Genomic DNA, 23,410 nt, shown 5'->3' on the forward strand with positions numbered 1-23,410 from the left:
TTGCCCTCACACCTTCAGGGCTGGTAGGTGCAAGCCTAGCGCTGCCACCAAGTCCCACACTTGCACATACACGAAGTAAGAAGATGAAAACACGCACATAACCATACCCTGGCAGTACACCCGCTCTGTCAAGGTAGGCGCCTGAACATTGACATTGACATCATCTCCTTCGTGTGCAGTAAATATGAATGGACTTTTATCTGATGTGAAAAAAAAAATGAAAAAAAAACCTTTGTAATATGATTTAATGTTGGGTGACCTCTCTGATTAATCAGTCGGTCAAGTGGGAGGTGTTGTGTAAAAAGGAAATCACATGCTAACTTGGCTTTACATGCAGTACAGACTTGAAAGGGTTAATCCGATCAGCCGGTGAGTGGGTGTGGCTGTGGAGTTCAATGCTGTCTGAACCAGGTGGCTCTTGTTAGCCAAGGGAGACACGCCGCCGGAGAGTCCACATGTTGCATTTCCACGTTCAACCTTTCTGTTGATTTAAACTAAAATAATGTCAAAGTAGTGATTGAAATGATTGTGAATGAGTTGCATTCATATCCTGTGTTTCTATTTGTAGGTGTATGACCTACTTCACTGCTCGTCTACCAAACAAAAAGAACCAATGTATTCAAAACTCAATCAACAATAAATAACGAGAGTGAGTTGAGTTGTATCAGTGTGTCTCTCTGGCATCCCTTTCGGTGGGAAAACTTGGAAACGTAAATTGACCGAACAGTGTCCGTTTTGTAAAGTAACTCAGCGAGGCTCTGCTGCTATCGGCGTTGAACCGGCAACATTTCAAGATCGCAAGCTCTTGAGGCACGATGACATTTGTTCTCCGGCATCGGAAATCATTGGATGCATCAAGGCACCAGGCTAACCTTTTGCTTAGTACCTGGGCGAAAGCCTTCAAAATAGGGTTTGCCCCCGCCCTTGCTGGTTTGTGCAGGTTAGATAAATATCGAGGAGAGCCTGCGCGTTGGATCGATCAACAGCTCCCTGGGTGGTAAACACCATCCCGAGAAGCACTTCCAGACTGGAGTATACTTGATTTTCGTTTCTTCTCAGCAGCCTGGCTTCGTCTTTCACAGCATGACGTCAGAGATGCCAGATGATTTCTCTGTCTTCAGCCCATACGCGGTAGACTGATATTTTGACATATTATTTTGTTGTCACACTGATACTTTCTTTTTAATTGAAGCAGGCTGCTTAATATTCACTGAAAAAAATGTAAGTGAGGGGAACTGCTCAGGATATATTTTAAAATTTTCAGGGACAGTTGTTGCTATAGTGGACTTTCATATACACTTTTTTTAAACTTTTTTGTGAATACTCCACAACAGTAATTCTATGTATGCATGTCATGCATATTAGCATATTTGACAATAAAGCTGACTTTGACTTTTGACTTCCCTCATATTGATATAAACATGAATAAACATTACAAAATAATAATCATAATAAAACATAACAATAATAAAATATAATAACAACCTATAATAACAACCTATAATAATAATAATAATAATAATAATATTTACTGCCACACCTCATGATTATTTCCCAGTGCAATTGTTGGTAATAATAATCTACAACAATAATAACATATAATATGGGACGACCGACCGGGGCCATGGACGGGACGAGCAGTCCCTTCGTTGAGATTCTAAACTTTTAAACAGCCCTCTTTCGACACCACCCCGTACGGATCCGCCCACTTGGACGTAGCCATGGGTGAAATCGAGGGCTCCTACCGGGTCCTTCAGACACCTGGCGCGAGACTGGGCGCCCAATTCAATGCAGGCATTAGCACATTGGAGCCAGGGCAGAACCTCAGCACCAACGCGGTGGTAGTCGGAGGCACCCCCGGCGTCAAAAGTCCCGGTCGATGGCTTCAAGTCCGCGTTCAAGGTCTGGACGACTCCCAAGAGTTCTTCGATTTAGACCCAAGGGCTTTCGGGCAAGATCTTCTCTCTGAGGTATTTCTGCGAGGGAACCTCATCGAGAGTGATTACTTTGGGCTGGAGTTTCAGAACATGCAGTTGAACTGGCTTTGGCTGGAGCCTACCAAACTCATTGTGAAGCAAGTCAGAAGACCCGCAAATTCCATGTTTAGACTGGCTGTGAAGTTTTTCCCCCCGGATCCTGGTCAGCTGCAGCAAGAGTTCACCAGGTACTTATTCTCCCTGCAGATGAAAAGGGATTTGATGGAGGGACGTTTGATCTGCACAGAAAACACGGGAGCCCTCCTCGCCTCACACCTCGTCCAATCTGAAATCGGTGACTACGACGCTGCCACTGACCGAGACTTCCTGATGAACAATAAACTGCTCCCGTATCAAGAGAAGGTCCTGGAAGCCATTGTGGACTACCACCGCAAACACTTTGGGCAGACCCCCGCCGAATCAGACTTCCAAATATTAGAGATCGCACGCAAGCTGGAGATGTACGGCGTGCGCTTCCACCCGGCGGCCGACCGGGAAGGCACAAAGATCAACCTGGCCGTGGCCCACATGGGCCTTCAGGTTTTCCAGGGTCACACCAAAATAAACACCTTCAATTGGTCTAAGATCCGCAAGTTGAGTTTCAAGAGGAAACGCTTCCTGATCAAGCTTCACCCGGACGTTCACGGTCCACATCAAGACACTCTTGAATTCATGATGGGCAGCAGGGACCAATGTAAGGTCTTCTGGAAGATCTGTGTGGAGTATCACTCCTTTTTCCGACTCATGAACCAACCCCAACCAAAACCGAAGACCATACTTTTCACCAGAGGCTCTTCTTTCCGATACAGTGGGCGGACACAAAAGCAGCTGGTGGAATACGTGAGAGAAAACGGAGCGAAGAGAACACCGTATCAGAGGAGGAACAGTAAAGTACAAACGTCATCTCGCTCCCTTACCGTAGATGTGCCAAAACAGAGCTTGTCGTTCAACGACCGTCTCCGGATGCCGAGCTCCCCTCCCTCGTCCTCGGTGTCCTTCCTCTCGCCACACATCTCCGCCGTCAGCCCGCGAAAAGACCACCCAGTTCACCAGCAGCCGCCTTCACCCGTCGTGCCGCCCTCTACGGCGTCCCCTCAGCAGCCGTCGTCGTCGCCGTCGCAGCAGAAGCAGCCTCGCATCCCTCCGAAGGAAGAAACCGTCAACGGCGGCAATCCCCCTCCTCACTACTCTCTGCCAGACATGGCGCTGGATAGCCCCCACCTGTCCCGCATCGAAGCCGCTGGCCCCCTTTCCCTGTCACCTTCCTTCCAGATGTCCACGCTCAGCCTGCCGGGCCAAACCACCACCAACGTCTCATCGCCGATGCAAAGCCCCATCCTGAGCGAGGTGGGCAGCAATGCCAGACTAGAGGGAGGAAGAAGGCAGGAGGAAGAGGTATCCCGCCGACAAGGCCTACTTTATTGCCAAAGAGATTTTGACCACAGAGAGAACCTACCTGAAGGATCTGGAAGTCATCACTGTGTGGTTCCGCAGTGCGGTGATCAAGGAGAATGCCATGCCCGACGGCCTGATGACGCTGCTTTTCTCCAACATCGACCCCATTTATGAGTTCCATCGTGGCTTCCTGAAGGAGTTGGATCAGCGGCTGGCGCTCTGGGAGGGTCGCTCGAATGCTCACGTCAAAGGTGACTACCAGAGGATCGGTGACGTGATGCTAAAAAATATGTCTGCTCTCAAGGGCTTTACCGGCTACCTACAGAAGCACGATGAAGTGCTGGCAGAGCTGGAGAAGGCTAGCAAACGGCTAAAAAAACTGGAGACGGTATATAAAGAGTTTGAATTGCAGAAAGTGTGTTACCTGCCACTCAACAACTTCCTGCTCAAGCCCATCCAGCGACTTATGCACTACAAGCTCATCCTGGAGCGGCTGTGCAAGCACTACGGCCCGGCCCACCGTCACCACACAGATTGCAAAGAGGCTCTAAAGGAAGTAGCGGAGATCACGGCGCAACTTCAGAGCAGCCTCATCCGCCTGGAAAACTTCCAGAAGCTCACTGAGCTGCAACGAGACCTCATCGGGGTCGACAACTTGACTGCACCGGGGAGGGAGTTCATACGAGAGGGCTGCCTGTACAAGCTCACCAAGAAGGGACTCCAGCAAAGAATGTTCTTCCTGTTCTCAGATATGCTTCTCTATACCAGCAAAGGTGTCACGGCAACCAATCAGTTCAAAGTTCACGGACAGTTGCCCCTTCATGGCATGATTATGGAAGAGAGTGAGAAGGAGTGGGTCACTGCTTCACCATCTACGCTGCACACAGGACCATCGTGGTGGCGGCCAGCTCCAAAGTGGAGATGAGTAAGTGGATCGAGGATCTCAACATGGCCATCGATTTGGCCAAGAAGTCTCAGGAGAAGTGCGGCTTCTTTCTGGACGGCGGCCTCGCCGATCACTCCAATCGCTCTTCGGATGAGGTTTCCCTGGAGCAGGAATCCGAGGAAGACATGAACTCCTCGCTCACATCTCTGGACAAGCAAACCCACCACCGCTCCAACACCACCATGCACGTGTGCTGGCACCGCAACACCAGCGTGTCCATGTCAGACCACAGCCTGGCTGTGGAGGTACTGCTGCCATTATTACTGTATCTATGAGCTAGCTAGCTAGCTTTCTATCTATTTGAGTTACTTCCGGGTTGAGTGAACGCTGGCGCGTGTGGCTGCCGCTACTCACCCACAGAAAAGCTTATCCTTTGACTGTAAAGTGACCTTGAGAGTTTTGAAAGGCGCTTAGAAATGAAATGTATTATTATTATTATAATAACCTAAACTAAAAAGTTATAATAATGTTAATAAACTATAGTAATAATATATTACAAGATTATAATAATAACTTATAATAATGAAATATAATAATAATAATAATAATAATAATAATATTATTATTAATAACATTAATTACTTGCCTCGTGATTATTAATGTAGCCACAAGGGGGCACAAGCCAGTGTCTTATTGTGCCGGTCCCAAGCCCGGATAAATACAGAGGGTTGTTTCAGGAAGGGCATCCGACGTAAAAAAAAATGACAAAACAAATATGTGAATCAAACCTTTGAATCCCATACCGGATCGGTCGAGGCCCGGGTTAACAACGGCCGCCATTGGTACTGTTGACCTTCAGGGTGCCGGTGGAAAATTGACTACTGTTGGTCGAAGAAGGAGAGGAGGGAGGTCTGCCCGGAGGAAAAGAGAGAAATGGAACGCCAAGAGTATAGAACTAAGAGTAGGAACTTTGAATGTAGGAACAATGACAGGCAAAGGTCGAGAGCTGGTTGACATGATGCAGAGAAGGAAGGTAGACATACTGTGTGTCCAGGAGACCAGGTGGAAAGGGAGCAAGGCTAGAAGTTTATGGTCATGGTGAAGACAGAAAGAGAAATTGAGTTGGGGTTATCTTAAAAGAGGAGTTTGTTAGGAATCTCTTAGAAGTAAAAAGAGTATCAGATAGAATGATGAGTCTGAAGCTAGAAATTGAAGGCGTGATGTTCAATGTTTGTGGGTATGCCCCACAAGTAGGATGTGAGCTGGCGGAGAAGGAGAAATTGGTTTGACTTTGATGAAGTCATACAGAACATCCCGAGAAGTGAGAGGGTTGTAATTGGTGGAGACTTCAATGGACATGTTGGCGCAGGAAACAAAGATGATGAGGAGGTGATGGGCAGGTTTGGACTCCAGATGAGGAACGCTGAAGGACAGATGGTGGTTGATTTTGCTAAGAGAATGGAAATGGCTATTGTGAATACTTTCTTTCAGAAGAGACAGGAACATAGGGTGAGAGTGAAGGCAGAAGTACACAAGTGGACTACATTTTGTGTCAACGGCGCCATCTAAAGGAAATCTGCTAAGTGGTTGGTGAGAGTGTAGCCAGACAGCATAGGTTGGTGGTTTGTAGGATGACACTGGCAGTGAGGAAGATGAAGAAACCAAAGGCTGAAGTGAGGACAAAATGGTGGAAGTTGAAAAAGCAAGAGTGTTGCATGACATTTAGGAAGGAGGTAAGAGAAGCACTGGGTGGGCAAGAGGTCCTTCCAGATGACTGGCAAACTACAGCGAACATAATCAGAGACACAGGTCGGAAAGTACTTGGTGTATCGAGTGGAAGAAAGGTAGATAAGGAGACTTGGTGGTGGAATGGGGAGGTGCAGGAGTGTATACAGAGAAAGAGGTTAGCAAAGAAGAAGTGGGACACTGAGAGGACGGACGAGAGTAGACGGCAGTACAAGCAGATGCAGCGCACGGTTAAAGTAAAGGTGGCAAAGGCCAAACAAGAGGCCTATGATGACTTGTATGCTCGGCTGGACAGCAAGGAAGGTGAGACTGATCTTTACAGGCTGGCGAGACAGAGAGACAAAGATGGTAAGGACCTGCAGCAGGTTCGGGTGATTAAGGATAGAGATGGCAATGTATTAACAGGTGCCAGTAGTGTGATGGCAAGATGGAAAGAGTACTTTGAAGAATTGATGAATGAGGAAAATGAGAAGGACCAAAGAGTAGAAGACGTGAGTGTTGTGGACCAAGACATAGCAAGCATTAGCATGGATAAAGTGAGGAGGGCGTTGAAGAGGATGAAGGGGGGAAAGGCACTCGGGCCTGATGATTTACCAATCGAGGTATGGAAGTGTCTTGGAGAGGTGGCGGTGGTGTTCCTGACTGGGTTATTCAACAAGATCTTAGATAGTGAACAGATGCCTGAAGAATGGAGACGAAGTGTACTCGTGCCCATTTTTAAGGGCAAAGGAGATGTGCAGAGTAGTACTAACTACAGAGGAATAAAGTTGAAGAGCCATACAATGAAACTCTGGGAAAGAGTAGAAGTTGAAGCTAGACTTGTCATGATCTGGTTGGCGACCAACGGGGGGCGCTGTCGGCCCCGCCTGCACCTGCACAGGTGCTGGTCGTCCCGATCAGATTGGCGACCAACGGGTAGCGACGTCAGCCCTGCCGGCAGCCTCGCAGGTGTTGGTCGTTATAATCACTGTCACTTAAACGGACACCCGGCACGACCATCCGTTGTCGGTTCATTGTTTGCTGCTTGTTTGTTGCATGCTGTGTATGTGTTTTTTTACGGACTTTTACTTTTGGTCTTCTTTTGCTACTTTGTATTTTTTCCATTCAGATGATTTTGATGTTTTACATTTTGTTCCTGCTGACCTTTATTTTAATACAATTTGTCAAACAACCTCCTGCTCCCTCCTGCCCGCTTTTTGTGATCCGCACCCGCCATCACCACCTTGCAAACCGTGACAAGACTAAGAGCAGAAGTGAATATTTGTGAGCAGCAGTATGGCTTCATGCCAAAAAAGAGTACGACAGATGCAGTGTTTGCTTTAAGAATGTTGATAGAGAAGTACAGAGAAGGTCAGAAGGAATTGCATTGTGTCTTTGTAGATCTGGAGAAAGCGTATTATTATTTTTATTATTATTATTATTGTCACGATTAGTCCTCCGTGCAATTTTTGTCTTTTTACCATGCCATCCCATGGAGTAGGGAAAGGACACATGAAATAGATTGTCATATTTGGTCAGCAGTTGCTTCATGATGTCAGCCAGACCTGAAGAAAAAAAAAGCAGAGTAAATAAACAAGACGTCAGTGAAGGTGAGGACGGATTTTGGCGACACAACCCAAAAATAATTTAGGGAACACTCACCGCCCAACAATACTTACTCTCCCTTTCCCCTGTTGTCAAGTCGTTGATTCGTAGGACATGTCGTCGTGGCAACAGCAGCAACTGATAAGGCCACGTCGCCCAGTAGGGAACCACTGCCAGCCAATTTGGGTTCATCACCACCACGCGTTCCTGAAAAAAGAGGGCTCATTTTCAAACGGGGTTTCATGTGAGGGAAAATTGTGCAATCATCAGGATGAGCCAAGAAAATGGCGGCTAAGGTTGCGGTTCATTTTAGAATTAACCGCAAATGGTGATCGCTCAAAATTCGCCAAAACATTTGACACATATTACCTCATACACTGCCATCTCCGAATTTATTCGGGAATTTAAAATATGACGTGACTATTCCCGAATTTGTTAGGTTTTGGTTTTTTCTTGCGGGGGGTGCAGATAAAGCACTGGTTAGACCCCAGGCAATGTTTTTGTACCTTTCCAGGGGGCAGCATCTGCCTTTTATACAGCTAGCCTTATTTCAAGCTCATATAACTACAGACCCATATAATTTAGGAATTTACCCTTTTTTTCTGATATAAAAGGGTGTCTAAGGTTTCCAACGCTGTATAAAACCAATATGTATGTATTTTATTGTATTTTGTACAGTCACCCCCATTTCAAGCTCAGCTAAATCCAGACCAATATGATTTAGGAATTAATTCTTATTTTAGGAATTAACTTATTTTTTTGAATGATGAAAGAAGAGAGTCTAAGGTTTCTTACGCTGCATTGAGTGTTTATGTAGTCCAAAATCTCAATATTCTGTGGATCCTGCAATTTGAGTCAAAATGACAAAACAATGGCACTGGAGTAGACACATTTTTGCATATCGTCTGGCAGTAAATTAGTCAAATCGTGACTATCTTCAGCAATTTTTTTCCATTTCAGGACCAAAGTGTGCAAGTCAGTGGAGGCGGTAGGAATAATAATAACAACAATAATAATAATAATAATACATTTCTTTTCTAAGCGCCTTTCAAAACTCTCAAAGTCACTTTACAGTCACAGGCTACATTTTTCTGTGGGTGAGCAGTGACAGCCACACACGCCAGCGTTCACTCAATCTGGAAATAACTCAAAGACATAGAAAGCGCGCTAGCTATAGCTAATAGATAGCTAGCACATCCCCCACGACCTGAGTGAGCATAAAGCAGTCCGGAAAATGAATTAGTTATTCCATGTTATGTCAATTGTATTTTTATTCATATTGTCAGTGTTACTCAACCTGCCATTAATGTGTCGATGAAAAGCTCCTTTAGGTTCGGAGAGATGATTACAGGAATTAGTAAATCAGACCCCCAGACCCCTCAAGAAAAAAAAAAGTTGTATTCAATTAGCTTGGAAAGTTTGGCCATTACATGGTGGCCAAACCCCAGTTAATAGGAGGAGGGACACACACACACACACACACGCGCACACACACACACACACACACACACACACACACACACACACACACACACACACACACACACACACACACACACACACACACACACACACACACACACATATGCACCTTCTCTCAGACACACAAGGTCACCCCCGTGAGTGCCCAAATCTCACACCTGTTATATACGAATCAGAGAGCTTATTTTCTTTCTTTACCAAATCACGTCGAATGACGGCTACGTGTGGCATCATTGAGTGAAGCGTTTCTTATTTAGGCAGCTGGAGCAGCAGGGCGCTAAACACCCCATTGGCTAAAGTTCAACTCCTCAAATGAAAACACCTCAAGTGTTGTGAGGTGCTCAGACTCTCTCGAGTCCAGGATTAGGTTTGGGCAAATCGGAGCAGGAGGCTTGGTGTCAAAGGTCAAAAAACCTCAGCGTGATTTCAATCGATTTGGCTTCAACTTAAATCCTACACGAAACTACCAAACAGTTTGACATTGACAACTTGAGAAAATTCTCAAAGGGAAAAAATTCTCGGCAGGTTAAACTGTCATCGGCATGTCTTGAGCTGCAGGAGCAGGAACATTTTAACATTCTTCACTACTCTAAGACAAAATTGTTTTTTGCCATGGGCCACATTGTAGTTTTGGTTCCCTCTCGAGGGCCGTTATGAATTTGGGGAGGCCGTGAGAATGTTTCATCCCCTCCACATATGACATATAGAGCGCACAACAAATTAATAAATAATTACTAACAAATTTGAAGTAAAAAAAGACTGTTATTGTGGTTTACGTGGGACCATTTGAAATTTTGGTTCGGACTTTAGTTAGCATCATGGAATTTCACAAGTTTAATTTGCTTTTGAGGGCCGAATAAAATGATGTGGCGGGCCAGATTTGGCCCTCAAACCTTGACTTTGACACCTGTGAAGCAAGAGGTTAGACAGTTAGCTGAATAGAACGAGAGTTAGCTAGCTCGCTGGATGAGCATGGAATTTCAAAAGTTTGATTGGCTTTTGCGGGACAAATAAAATGATACAGCTGGCAATATTAGGGCCTTGACTTTGACACCTGTGCTCTAAGATGTCTTTCGAAATGGCAGTCGGTCCTTCGTGACTCATTCACTGCCAGACGATGTGCAAAACTGTGTCCCCAGTGCCAGGGTTTTTGTCATTTTTCACTCAAATTCCAGGACCCACAGAATATTGAGTTTTAGGACTACATAAACATTCAATGCAGCGTAAAAAACCTTAGACTCTCTTCTTTCATCAGAAAAAAACAAGTTAATTCCTAATATAAGAATTAATTCTTAAGTTATATGGGTCTGGAGTTAGCTGAGCTTGAAATGGGGGTGGCTATACAAAATATGCTAAAATAATAATAATAATAATAATAATAATTCCTTGTGTGTTCTACATACTTGGCAATAAAGATGATTCTGATTCTGATGATAATAATAATAATAATAATAATAATAATAATACATTTAATTTATAAGCGCCTTTCAAAACTCTCATAGACACTTTACAGTCACAGGATTTTTTTGTGCGGGTGAGCAGCGGCAGCCATTCGCACCATCGTTCACTCGACCCGGAAGTAACACAGCAGCAAAGTTATGAAAGGAAGAGGAAAGAAAGAAGTAGAAAACAAAATACATACATATTGATTTATATAGCACTTTAACAACAGTTAAAGCTGGAACAAAGCGCTAACATGGGAAAAAAAAGGCAAATGCTGCCCCCTCGTGGAAGGGAAAAACATTGCCAGAGGTCAGACCAGCGCTTTATAGGCACTCCCTTGCAAGAAAATCTCATCTCATCTCATTTTCTGTACCTCTTATTCCTCATTAGGGTCCCGGGGGTTGTTGGAGCCTATCTCAGCTGTCTTCGGGCACGAGGCGGGGGACACCCTGAATTGGTTGCCAGCCAATCGCAGGGCACACAAAGACATACAACAGTCACTCTCATATGCCTGCCATGCATGTTTTTGGAGTGTGGGAGGAAACCGGAGGACCCGGAGAAAACCCACGCGGGTCCGGGGAGAACATGCAAACTCCACACAGGGAGGCCGGACCGTGACGCGAACCGGCGACCTTTGCACTGTGAAGCCGGTGTGCTAACCACTCGACTACCGGGCCGCCCACCTTGCAAGAAAATCCAAAACAAATTTGGGAATGGCACTCAAAGTCACACTTTTCAAATCCCGAATACATTCAGGAATGGCAGCAAATGAGTTAATCTTTTCAGACTTTTTTTCTACATTTCCATTTTCAGATACTTCCGTACCCCCCTCCCCCCACAAAAAAATACATAACAAGGATTGAATGTGCGAGATCTGAAATATGTCTTTTTAGATGACGTGGCTGCCATGTTGAAAGAAAACAGCATCCCCATTAGATTTTTAGAAACACATAGGCCTACTATACTACTGTATTTTCATGGTGGTCATAATGGTGGCAGAGATCATTCTTTTTTTTGTGTGAAACTTTTTACGAGAAGTTGAAGAGCCACTTCATATTCATCTTAAATCCATTTTTGCGTGAGCTACTGCGGTAAAAATATATGAGTATTGTAACATTTGAATGGCATGCATTGCTAAAACTTCCTCAAAGTTGCCGTTGTTTACTAAAACGTGCGAAACGAACAAAATATGTCTTCCTAATCTTTGTACAGGTTGAAGATGAGATGCCGCAGCGTGATGCTAATGAGCAAATCTGCTCGCCCCATCACATGCTTCATAGCCTGAAAAACAAGCGGTGCGCGTTAGAAGGGAAAAAAGAAGCAAATGTGGGAAAGAATAACAGAGGAGGAGAGGCACATAGATTAAGGGAGATGTATAAAGATTTTCTTGAAAAATGGACTGGACTAGTTTGGAAAACTAAAGTAAATAATCAAAGAATCGCTTCATCATGGCCATAAAAATGTTATAAATAGTAAGATTTTTCCACTTGCATTCCTTGGACCACGGCGAGCAACACAAATTTGACGCGGTAGATGAGCGCCGCCAACTGGAAAACTTCATCGCGTGAACATTTGTGGTAGCCATTCAGGTATTTGGGAAGCTCCTGGTCAGAGGTGTCATAAATAAATAAATAAATACATCAACAAATACATCAATAAATCCATAAATATATTTGAAACTGTGATGCCTTTCTCATATAAAAAATAAAAAATAAAAAATGGAGAGAGCCTCACACCCAAATATTATTCATTATTTATTTGTTCATATTTATTCATGTCTGTATTTAGCAAGCTAGATAACTATCAGCTATCCATTAGCTATCTATTAGCTAGCTAGCTAGCTTTCTATCTATTTGAGTTACTTCCTGGTTGAGTTAACGCGTTGCTGCCGCTGCTCCCCCACAAAAAAACTTATCTTGAGTTTTGAAAGGCGCTTAGAAATGAAATGTATTATTATTATTATTATTATTATTATTATTATTATTATTATTATAACACAGTTGTTCCAAAAAAAATGACAGCACACACAACCAAACGAATATTTAGAAATCGGAATAAAGCAAACGTTTGATTTGAAAAATGTTTTTTTTTTCTGTAAAAAGTTGTCGGCCACCGAGGGCAGAGAGGTTCTGGATGTTGTACGCCCGGCGTAAAAGTTACACGCCTCGGGCATCCTGGCAGACGTTATTTCAAACACTGTCAAAAATAATGCAAAATATTCGATCAATTAAAACACAAAATTGCTCGTCACCTGACCTCTAAAGCGTAATAAAGAGTCTAATTTAAGGGTCTTGCTCATGTTTGGACTCGCTGCCTCTCGCACCTACGGCGTCTCACCAATGGCGAGCATAAGTTGCTTCAAAAATAGTAGAAAGACCAAACAAACAATGAAAGTAGTAGTAGTTTTTTCAGGTAAAGTCATAAATGTTAGACATGGTTAGGAGCCATTTCACAATGTGATGTTGTCCAGCGGTACCTTTTTATCCACTTCCTGTTTGGCATACTGCAATAGGAGTGGTTCTTGGTACTTTTCATAGAACACTCTCTGACATCGGTCGGAAAGAGCTGGCTCATTTGGGAGGAAGCTGCTTGCCCACACCTGTGATATTGAAGGAAGAGGTGGGGAAAAAAAGAGGCAGGAAGTCAATAAGGTAAGAAAATATGACAGAACCTGCAAAAAAAATGTAATCAGGGTTTGGAATGAGTTGAGCATGTCAATAATGAATTTTGACATGATTACTAAATGCAATGTATTTGTAAACTGTTGTGATTCAAATCTAAAATGAACTTAATTAATAGATAATTCAGCTTTCCTTGTATTATACTTTCATTATAGTAAGTACTTATGAGGCAGTTTTGGTTTTAGACAGTATCGGTAGAGAAATATGTCTACATTCACCCAAAGTCACATACTGCCCTCTATTGTCAGCATTCATATATTGACAGCTGTGATAAATATTATTTGTAAAAGGTAATTAATTGAGCAGCCAGTGAAGGACATCTGCTAAAGTGGAGCATTTGTTCTAAATGGCTGCCTGCATGCTGACCAAATGAGGTGTGCGTGAGGTTTTTTTTTTTTTTTTCCTACCTGACAGTGGGGATGCGGATTGGAACAACCCATCATAGCTCCTTTATTTTCAAAGATCTGGAGAAAAAAAGAAAACAGACAACGCAATAGTTTTTATATCTCATCTCATCTCATTTTCCATACCGCTTATTCCTCATTAGGGTCGCGGTGTTTGCTGGAGCCTATCTCAGCTGTCTTCGGGCACGAGGCAGGGGACACCCTGAATTGGTTGCCAGCCAATCGCAGGGCACACAAAGACATACAACAGTCACTCTCACACTCACACCTAGTTTTTATATATATTTTTTTATTATAATATATATATATATATATATATATATATATATATATATATATATATATATATATATATATATATATAGTCTTCTTCTTCTTTTCCTTTCGGCTTTTCCCTTCAAGGGTTCGCCACAGCGAATCAGTAACCTCCATCTTCAGAGGTATGATACGCATGTTTGTTTTGGCCCAGCTTTTACATCGGATATATACAGTAAAGTCTCGTTATATTGATATCATTTATATTGATAATACTGCTTATTACGACACTATTTTCATTTCCCGTGCACATTTTAGTCTTTTTATGTATAATTAGTTCCGTTTAGTACGATTCGTGGTTTTTCCGATAATCCGGTTACTGCGGTGCTCTTTTTCATCTCCCGCCGGCCATTTTGCTATGTTTATATCGATACACGCCATCGGTCGCGCCATTGGTCGACTTGGTCACGTGACCTGGTCACGTGAGTTTGTTACGTGACCAGCTCCCGTGTAGCAGAGCCATTTTCATTTTCAGACGCTAGCTCGTGTGTAGCAGACGAGATTGAAGTGTTTGTGTTAAAAGGTAAAAATGGGAAGCAGAAGAAGATTGATGACTTTTTTAAATTGCACACAGATACAGTAATATGTAAGCGTTGCAGTTTCCCTGTTGTGTTATGTACATGCCCACTGTACTGTAGATGAATGCAATCGTTTTTTGCAACAATGTTTCTTGTTTTGTCTGCTGAAGCGTGATGATTTTGAAAATTACCATACATTCCATACTGTGTATTAAAGGACAACCGATGTCGCTTTTTATTCAAATGCAAAACACCAATAAAAATGACTTCATGACAAGACGTCTTGCATTGCTTGTGAATCCAAACAATGGCTTCAGATTCGGATAATATGCTTTCTTGTTACACATCCAGTTATGAATATGATTCAAATATACTGTAGTTCTGAAGAGGAAAGCATACAGGTTTGCAATCGATTAAAGAATTATGTGTGCCATTTTGAGGCAACATTGGGGCAACATCTCTCGCCTGAAAAAAAAGGCACAAAATGGCGAGCTCATAGCCAGCTCCGCTTCTTATATGGCGCTTGGATGCCCTCTTTTGGCAGCTTTTGTTAATGCAGTTCGGCGCAGGACGGATATATCGACAGTACGGTTATATCGACATTTTTTGTAACTCCCGAGAATATCGATATAACGAGACTTTACTGTATACTGTCATCTTCTACCGGTCCCAAGCCCGGATAAATACAGAGGGTTGTGTCAGGTTCGGTGCCGGCATAAAAAATGGACAAAATCCGACTTCAACGGACAGTTAGGACAGCGGAAAAAATCATTGGCACCGCCCTACCCACTCTCGAGGACTTGCACACTGCAAGAATCCAAACTAGGGCGCGGTAAATCCTACTGGACCCTCCTCACCCTGCCCACCATCTTTTCCAGCTACTCCCCTCAGGCAGGCGCTACCGATCCATGCGCACCAAATCCAGCAGAAATTTAAACAGCTTCTTCCCCCAAGCCATTAACTCTTTGAACTCTTTCAACAGTAGCCAAAATGGAACTGTATAGTGCCACTTAGCAGTTTTTTTTTTTGACGACGATACTAGTGCAGCGTGTTCGACCGGAAACAAATTCCTTGTGTGTTCTACATACTTGGCAATAAAGATGATTCTGATTCTGATATATATATATATATATATATATATATATATATATATATATATATTGTGATATCATGAGAGGCTAGCTCTCAGCGGGACGGGACAAGAAGTGCAATGGACGACAGGTTTGGATACAAACAAAAGGGTTTAATCAAGGGTTCCAGGGGGAATTCACAAGCAACAAAGGTTTGAATAGTGTCTCTTCCAATAAAGTCTCTTCTGATACTTAAATCCAAATAAAGTCTCTTCTGCTACTTAAATCCAAATAAAGTCTCTTCTGAGGTAAAACTGAAGACGGAGTTCGTTACAGGAGTCTCTAGGCCTCACTCCTCTTGACGTCCTCGTCATGTAGCCTAGCCACCTTAGCTAGGTTCAAATCCAGTGTCCAGTCGTGTGGTCCCAACTGGCAATGAGTTCCACGCAGCAATCAACTTCTCCACAGAGCACAGCAATCGAGCTTGTCTTTCCCCAAGCTCCACACTCAGAGGCTCTCTGCCTTAAGAGCCCTACTTTCCAATCAAGTCCTGATCAGCTGCAGGTGTGTGGGTTTAATTGCTGCCTTCCACCAGGTGGGGCCAAGACTCTCTCTGGGTGGAGCCATCTTAGGGGGATGTATTTGCCCTCCAGGACACAGCCTCTCGTGACATCACAATATATATATATATATATATATATATATACAGTAAAGTCTCGTTATATCGATATTGGGTATATCGGGATATACCGGGACTATCGATATATTCGATATCGATATAACGAGAATGCATATATATATATATATATATATATATATATATATATATATATATATATATATATATATATATATATATATACACACAGTAAAGTCTCGTTATATCGATATCGGATATATCGATAGTCCCGGTTATATCGATACTATTTCTATGCACGCACTGAGAAAATTACATGCAAACAGGGTCGGATATATCGATAGTCCCGGTTATATCGATATTTTTTCGGACTCCCTTGAATATCGATATAACGAGACTTTACTGTATATATATATATATATATATATATATATATAAAATACCCGAAGCACTCGAAACTGCCAAACAAAGGCTCCAGGCCTTGTCCAGTCGCCTCGAGGTATACGAAACCTGCAAAAGTGTACGCTCAGTGGCAGGGTTCTAAAAGCAGAGCAGACCCTCCAAGGTTGGAAACTGAAAGATACTGGAAAGGCATATGGGAGAAGGAGGTCACACAAAACAGCAGTGCACAATGGCTGGTGACTCTGAAAAAGGAGCAGAGCAACCTCCCTGAACAGAACCCAGTTACCATAACAGCGGCAGACATACAAGAAAGAGTCGCAGGTATGAAAAACTGGACGGCACCAGGCCCGCATACGGTCCACACCTACTGGCTAAAGAAACTCACAGCACTCCACGAGCGCCTAGCAGCACAAATTAACCAGCTGCTGATGGATGGGACTCACCCAAAATGGCTAACCGAAGGGTGAACAATCCTGATCCTCAAACGGTGCAGTTCCTTCCAACTATCGACCAATAACCTGTCTCTCCACAACAGCTCATGTCAGGCATCATTGCGGCTAAGATAAGTGGACACATGGATCAATACATGAGCAAAGCACAGAAAGGCATTGGTAGAGATACTCGAGGTGCCAAACATCAGCTGCTGGTTGACAGAACAGTCATACAAGACTGCAGGTCTCGACATACCAACCTGTGCACAGCCTGGATTATTTACAAGAAAGCATATGACTCGATACCACACACATGGATCACTGAATGGTTGGAGTTGTATAAGGTCAACAGGACCCTGAGAGCCTATGTTGCAAAGTCGATGAGGATGTGGAAAACCACACTTGAAGCCAATGGCAAGCCACTAACGCAAATGCCCATCAAATGTGGCATATACCAAGGTGATGCACTCTCCCCACTGCTGTTCTGCATAGGACTGAAGCCCCTCAGCCAAATAATCGCCAAGACAGGCTATGGATACCGCCTCAGAAATGGAGCTACAATCAGTCACCTTCTCTACATGGATGACATAAAGCTGTATGCTAAGAGCGAAAGGGACATAGACTCCCTGATCCACACAACCAGGATCTACAGCAGTGACATCTGGATGTCATTCGGCCTGGAGAAATGTAGTCGGATGCTGACTAAGAGGGGCAAGGTAGCAAACTAACTAGCAACAAGGAAAGCGGCTGCGACCAAATACTTCCAGCGGGTGAGGCAAGTCCTAAGAAGCCAGGTCAATGCCAAGAACAAGACCCAGGCAATAAACAGCTCTGCCCTGCCAGTGATCATTTAACCTGCAGGAATAATAAGGTGGCCAAAGGAAGAGATTCAGATCACGGATATTAAGACCTGAAAACGCCTCACCATGCATGGAGGGCTCCATCCCAAGTCCAGCACCCTGAGACTGTACACAAGCCGTAAGGAAGGAGGCCGGGGACTAGTGAGTGTGAGAGCCACTGTCCAGCATGAAACATCCAAGGTCAATGAATACATCAAAGAGAAGGCTCCAACGGATGATGTACTCAGAGAATGTCTCAGACAATGGGGAACAGAGGATGAGGTGCTGGAAGAGGGACAATCGTGGGAGGAAAAGCCCCTACACGGGATGTACCACCGAACCATAACTGAAGTGACTGATCTCAATCAGTCCTATAAGTGGCTCGAGAGGCCTGGCCTAAAGGACACTAAAGAGGCACTCATCTTGGCTGCTCAAGAGCAGGCCCTGAACACCAGAACCACCCTGAACACCAGAACCATAGAGGCACAGATATACCACACCAGGCAAGATCCAAGGTGTAGGTTGTGCAAAGAGGCACCTGAGACAATCCAACACATAACTGCAGCACAGTATAACACATAATATATAAAAAAAAAAAAAATCCTCGTCTCACCCACCATGGGTGGTGTCTGTCCCCATTTCAGCTCGGGTCCTCTACCAGAGGCCAGGAAGCTTGAGGGTTCTGCGCAGTATCCGTGCTGTTCCCAGCACTGCGCTTTTCTGGACCGAGATATCCGATGTTGTTCCCGGGATCTGTTGCAACCACTCGTCGAGTTTGGGGGTCACTGCCCCAAGTACTCCGACCACCACAGGCACGACTGTCACCTTTACCTTCCAGGCTCTCTCCAGCTCCTCTCTGAGCCCTTGGTATTTCTCGATTTTCTCATGTTCCTTCTTTCTGATGTTCCCATCACTCGGGACCGCTACATCCACGACAACGGCTTTCCTTTCCCCTTTATCTATTACCACGATATCTGGTTGGTTGGCCATTACCATCTTGTCAGTCTGTATCTGGAAGTCCCACAGGATTTTTGCTCGGTCATTCTCCACCACCTTGGGAGGTGTTTCCCATTTTGACCTTGGGGTTTCCAGTCCATACTCCGCACAGATGTTTCGGTAGACTATGCCAGCCACCTGGTTATGGCGCTCCATGTAGGCTTTCCCTGCCAGCATCTTACACCCTGCAGTTACGTGTTGGATTGTCTCAGGTGCCTCTTTGCACAACCTACACCTTGGGTCTTGTCTGGTGTGGTATATCCCTGCCTCTATGGCTCTGGTGTTCAGGGCCTGCTCTTGGGCAGCCAGGATGAGTGCCTCTGTGCTGTCCTTTAGGCCAGCCCTCTCAAGCCACTGATAGGACTTCTTGAGATCAGCCACTTCTGCTATGGTTCGGTGGTACATCCCGTGTAGGGGCTTTTCCTCCCATGATTTTCCCTCTTCCAGCACCTCATCCTCTGTTCCCCATTGACTGAGACATTCTCTGAGTACATCATCCGTTGGAGCCTTCTCTTTGATGTATTCATGGAGCTTGGATGTTTCATCCTGGACTGTGGCTCTCACACTCACTAGTCCCCGGCCTCCTTCCTTACGGCTTGTGTACAGTCTCAGGGTGCTGGACTTGGGATGGAACCCTCCGTGCATGGTGAGGAGTTTTCGGGTCTTAACATCCGTGGTCTGAATCTCTTCCTTTGGCCACCTTATTATTCCTGCAGGGTATCTGATCACCGGCAGGGCATAGCTGTTTATTGCCCGGGTCTTGTTCTTGCCATTGAGCTGGCTTCTGAGGACTTGCCTCACCCGCTGGAGGTATTTGGTCGTAGCCGCTTTCCTTGTTGCTAATTCGAGGTTGCCATTGGCCTGTGTTATACCGAGGTACTTGTAGCTGTTTTCAATGTCTGCTATTGTTCCTTCAGTGAGTGAGACCCCTTCAGTGTGGACTACCTTGCCCCTCTTAGTCACCATCCGACTACATTTCTCCAGCCCGAATGACATTCCGATATCACTGCTGTAGATCCTGGTTGTGTGGATCAGGGAGTCTATGTCCCTTTCGCTCTTAGCATACAGCTTGATGTCATCCATGTAGAGGAGGTGACTGATCGTAGCTCCATTTCTGAGGCAGTATCCATAGCCTGTCTTGGCGATTATCTGGCTGAGGGGGTTCAGTCCTATGCAGAACAGCAGTGGGGAGAGTGCATCACCTTGGTATATGCCACATTTGATGGACACTTGCGTTAGTGGCTTGCCATTGGCTTCAAGTGTGGTTTTCCACATCCTCATCGAGTTTGCAACGAAGGCTCTCAGGGTCCTGTTGACCTTATACAACTCCAAGCATTCATTGATCCATGTGTGTGGCATCGAGTCATATGCTTTCTTGTAATCAATCCAGGCTGTGCACAGGTTGGTATGTCGGGACCTGCAGTCTTGAGCGACTGTTCTGTCAACCAGCAGCTGATGTTTGGCACCTCTCGTATCTCTACTAATGCCTTTCTGTGCTTTGCTCATGTATTGATCCATGTGTCCACTTATCTTAGCCGCAATGATGCCTGACATGAGCTTCCATGTTGTGGAGAGACAGGTTATTGGCCGATAGTTGGAAGGAACTGCACCCTTTGAGGAATCCTTCATGATCAGGATTGTTCGCCCTTCGGTTAGCCATCCTGGGTGAGTCCCATCCATCAGCAGCTGGTTCATTTGTGCTGCTAGGCGCTCGTGGAGAGCTGTGAGTTTCTTTAGCCAGTAGGTGTGGACCATATCCGGGCCTGGTGCCGTCCAGTTTTTCATACCTGAGACTCTTCCTTGAATATCTGCCGCTGTGATGGTAACTGGGTTCTGTTCAGGGAGGTTGCTGTGCTCCTCTTTCAGAGTCACCAGCCATTGTGCACTGCTGTTATGTGCGACCTCCTTCTCCCATATGCCTTTCCAGTATCTTTCAGTTTCCAGCCTTGGAGGGTCTGCTCTGCTGTTAGAACCCTGCCACTGAGCGTACACTTTCGCAGGTTGTGTTGCGAACAGCCTGTTTATTCTTCTGGCCTCATTCTCTTTCGTGTACCTCTTTAGGCGACTGGCCAAGGCCTGGAGCCTTTGTTTGGCAGTTTCGAGTGCTTCAGGTATGGTTATCTGCATGTACCTCTTGGGTATTGGCCTTTTATTCACACCTCTCTGGGTCTCCGTCAATTGACTCACATCTTTCCGAGCCGCCTTGATCTTGGCCTCCAACCGTCTTTTCCATGGTGGGTAATGAATCTCGTGGCTCTCATGGTTGCTCTTGTAGCCAAGCATGTCTAGGATCACTGATGCTGAGGTGTATATCAGCTCATTGGTTTCCGTGATCGTTCCGGTCGGGATCGTTCTCAGTGCTGCATTCACAGTTTCCATGAGACTTTCAGGTGGTACTTCACATAGCCGTTGTAATCGGTGCCTTCGTTGCCCAGTTTTCATTCTTGCCATGATCTTATCTCTCAGGTCATTTGCTGCCTCGCTCAGTATTTCATTTATTGGGGCTGGCTTCCCAATCTCATTATTCATTGGGGCTTGCCTCCCAATCTCTGGTTGAACCTCTTCCTGTGATGTGGCAGCCTGGGGCCCTTCACCTCGGAATTGTGTGTCGCCTCGAGGTATACGAAACCTGCAAAAGTGGGAGCAGAGCAACCTCCCTGAACAGAACCCAGTTACCATAACAGCGGCAGACATACAAGAAAGAGTCGCAGGTATGAAAAACTGGACGGCACCAGGCCCGCATACGGTCCACACCTACTGGCTAAAGAAACTCACAGCACTCCACGAGCGCCTAGCAGCACAAATTAACCAGCTGCTGATGGATGGGACTCACCCAAAATGGCTAACCGAAGGGTGAACAATCCTGATCCTCAAACGGTGCAGTTCCTTCCAACTATCGACCAATAACCTGTCTCTCCACAACAGCTCATGTCAGGCATCATTGCGGCTAAGATAAGTGGACACATGGATCAATACATGAGCAAAGCACGTTTGTAGGATATTGCCAAACATCAGCTGCTGGTTGACAGAACAGTCATACAAGACTGCAGGTCTCGACATACCAACCTGTGCACAGCCTGGATTATTTACAAGAAAGCATATGACTCGATGCCACACACATGGATCACTGAATGGTTGGAGTTGTATAAGGTCAACAGGACCCTGAGAGCCTATGTTGCAAAGTCGATGAGGATGTGGAAAACCACACTTGAAGCCAATGGCAAGCCACTAACGCAAATGCCCATCAAATGTGGCATATACCAAGGTGATGCACTCTCCCCACTGCTGTTCTGCATAGGACTGAACCCCCTCAGCCAAATAATCGCCAAGACAGGCTATGGATACCGCCTCAGAAATGGAGCTACAATCAGTCACCTTCTCTACAAGGATGACATAAAGCTGTATGCTAAGAGCGAAAGGGACATAGACTCCCTGATCCACACAACCAGGATCTACAGCAGTGACATCTGGATGTCATTCGGCCTGGAGAAATGTAGTCGGATGCTGACTAAGAGGGGCAAGGTAGCAAACTAACTAGCAACAAGGAAAGCGGCTGCGACCAAATACTTCCAGCGGGTGAGGCAAGTCCTAAGAAGCCAGGTCAATGCCAAGAACAAGACCCAGGCAATAAACAGCTATGCCCTGCCAGTGATCAGATACCCTGCAGGAATAATAAGGTGGCCAAAGGAAGAGATTCAGATCACGGATATTAAGACCTGAAAACGCCTCACCATGCATGGAGGGCTCCATCCCAAGTCCAGCACCCTGAGACTGTACACAAGCCGTAAGGAAGGAGGCCGGGGACTAGTGAGTGTGAGAGCCACTGTCCAGCATGAAACATCCAAGGTCAATGAATACATCAAAGAGAAGGCTCCAACGGATGATGTACTCAGAGAATGTCTCAGACAATGGGGAACAGAGGATGAGGTGCTGGAAGAGGGACAATCGTGGGAGGAAAAGCCCCTACACGGGATGTACCACCGAACCATTGTGACTCATCTCAATCAGTCCTATAAGTGGCTCGAGAGGCCTGGCCTAAAGGACACTAAAGAGGCACTCATCTTGGCTGCTCAAGAGCAGGCCCTGAACACCAGAACCACCCTGAACACCAGAACCATAGAGGCACAGATATACCACACCAGGTAAGATCCAAGGTGTAGGTTGTGCAAAGAGGCACCTGAGCAATCCAACATATAACTGCATACTATAATACATAATATATATATATATATATATATATATATATATATATATATATATATATATATATATATATATATATATATATATATATATATATATATATACACTGTAAAACCCAACAAGTTGAAAGTACTCAAAATTTTTATGGCAACTGATTACGTCAACATTTTTGAGTACAGTTTACTCAAAATTTTTGAGTAGTGGAAATTAATTTTATGACTTTGACTGAACTTAAATGTTATGAGTTTGAATGAACTTAAAAGATGTACTTTCAGTTTACTCTAATGTTTTCTTGTTATCTTAATTTTTAAGTTAAAATTAGGTTTCATATTTAGCGTAACCAACTCAAATTTATGTTACCTGAAAAAAAATATTCATGTATACTGTACTTACATTTGCCTT

The 23,410-nt window shown here is 44.6% G+C and overlaps 1 protein-coding gene and 2 pseudogenes across 8 annotated transcripts in view; 2 read left to right on the forward strand and 1 right to left on the reverse strand.

The window, feature by feature from the left end:
- The window catches only part of galt (galactose-1-phosphate uridylyltransferase), a 57,895-nt gene that overhangs the window by 10,449 nt on the left and 24,036 nt on the right, over window positions 1-23,410 (reverse strand). For 3 of the 8 annotated variants that reach the window (XM_089021214.1, XM_089021210.1, XM_089021211.1), the window contains exons 6-9: window positions 13,601-13,657; window positions 12,989-13,111; window positions 7,662-7,794; window positions 7,464-7,547 (exon numbers count right to left, since the gene is read on the reverse strand). In XM_089021214.1, coding sequence (XP_088877340.1) covers window positions 7,464-7,547; window positions 7,662-7,794; window positions 12,989-13,111; window positions 13,601-13,657 — 397 coding nt within the window. Of the gene's footprint in view, window positions 1-4,281; window positions 4,419-5,045; window positions 5,169-7,245; window positions 7,386-7,463; window positions 7,548-7,661; window positions 7,795-12,988; window positions 13,112-13,600; window positions 13,658-23,410 lie in introns of those variants that run through there. The other 5 variants (XR_016118349.1, XR_016118350.1, XR_016118347.1 and 2 more) reach the window with 5 other exon arrangements.
- On the forward strand, window positions 1,722-4,642 carry LOC148884214 (FERM, ARHGEF and pleckstrin domain-containing protein 2 pseudogene; annotated as a pseudogene).
- On the forward strand, window positions 21,950-23,002 carry LOC148884215 (uncharacterized; annotated as a pseudogene).

This window comes from Hippocampus bargibanti, linkage group LG18 (assembly GCF_051943395.1).
Source record: "Hippocampus bargibanti isolate YZ-2025 linkage group LG18, ASM5194339v1, whole genome shotgun sequence".
Lineage (NCBI taxonomy): Eukaryota > Metazoa > Chordata > Actinopteri > Syngnathiformes > Syngnathidae > Hippocampus > Hippocampus bargibanti.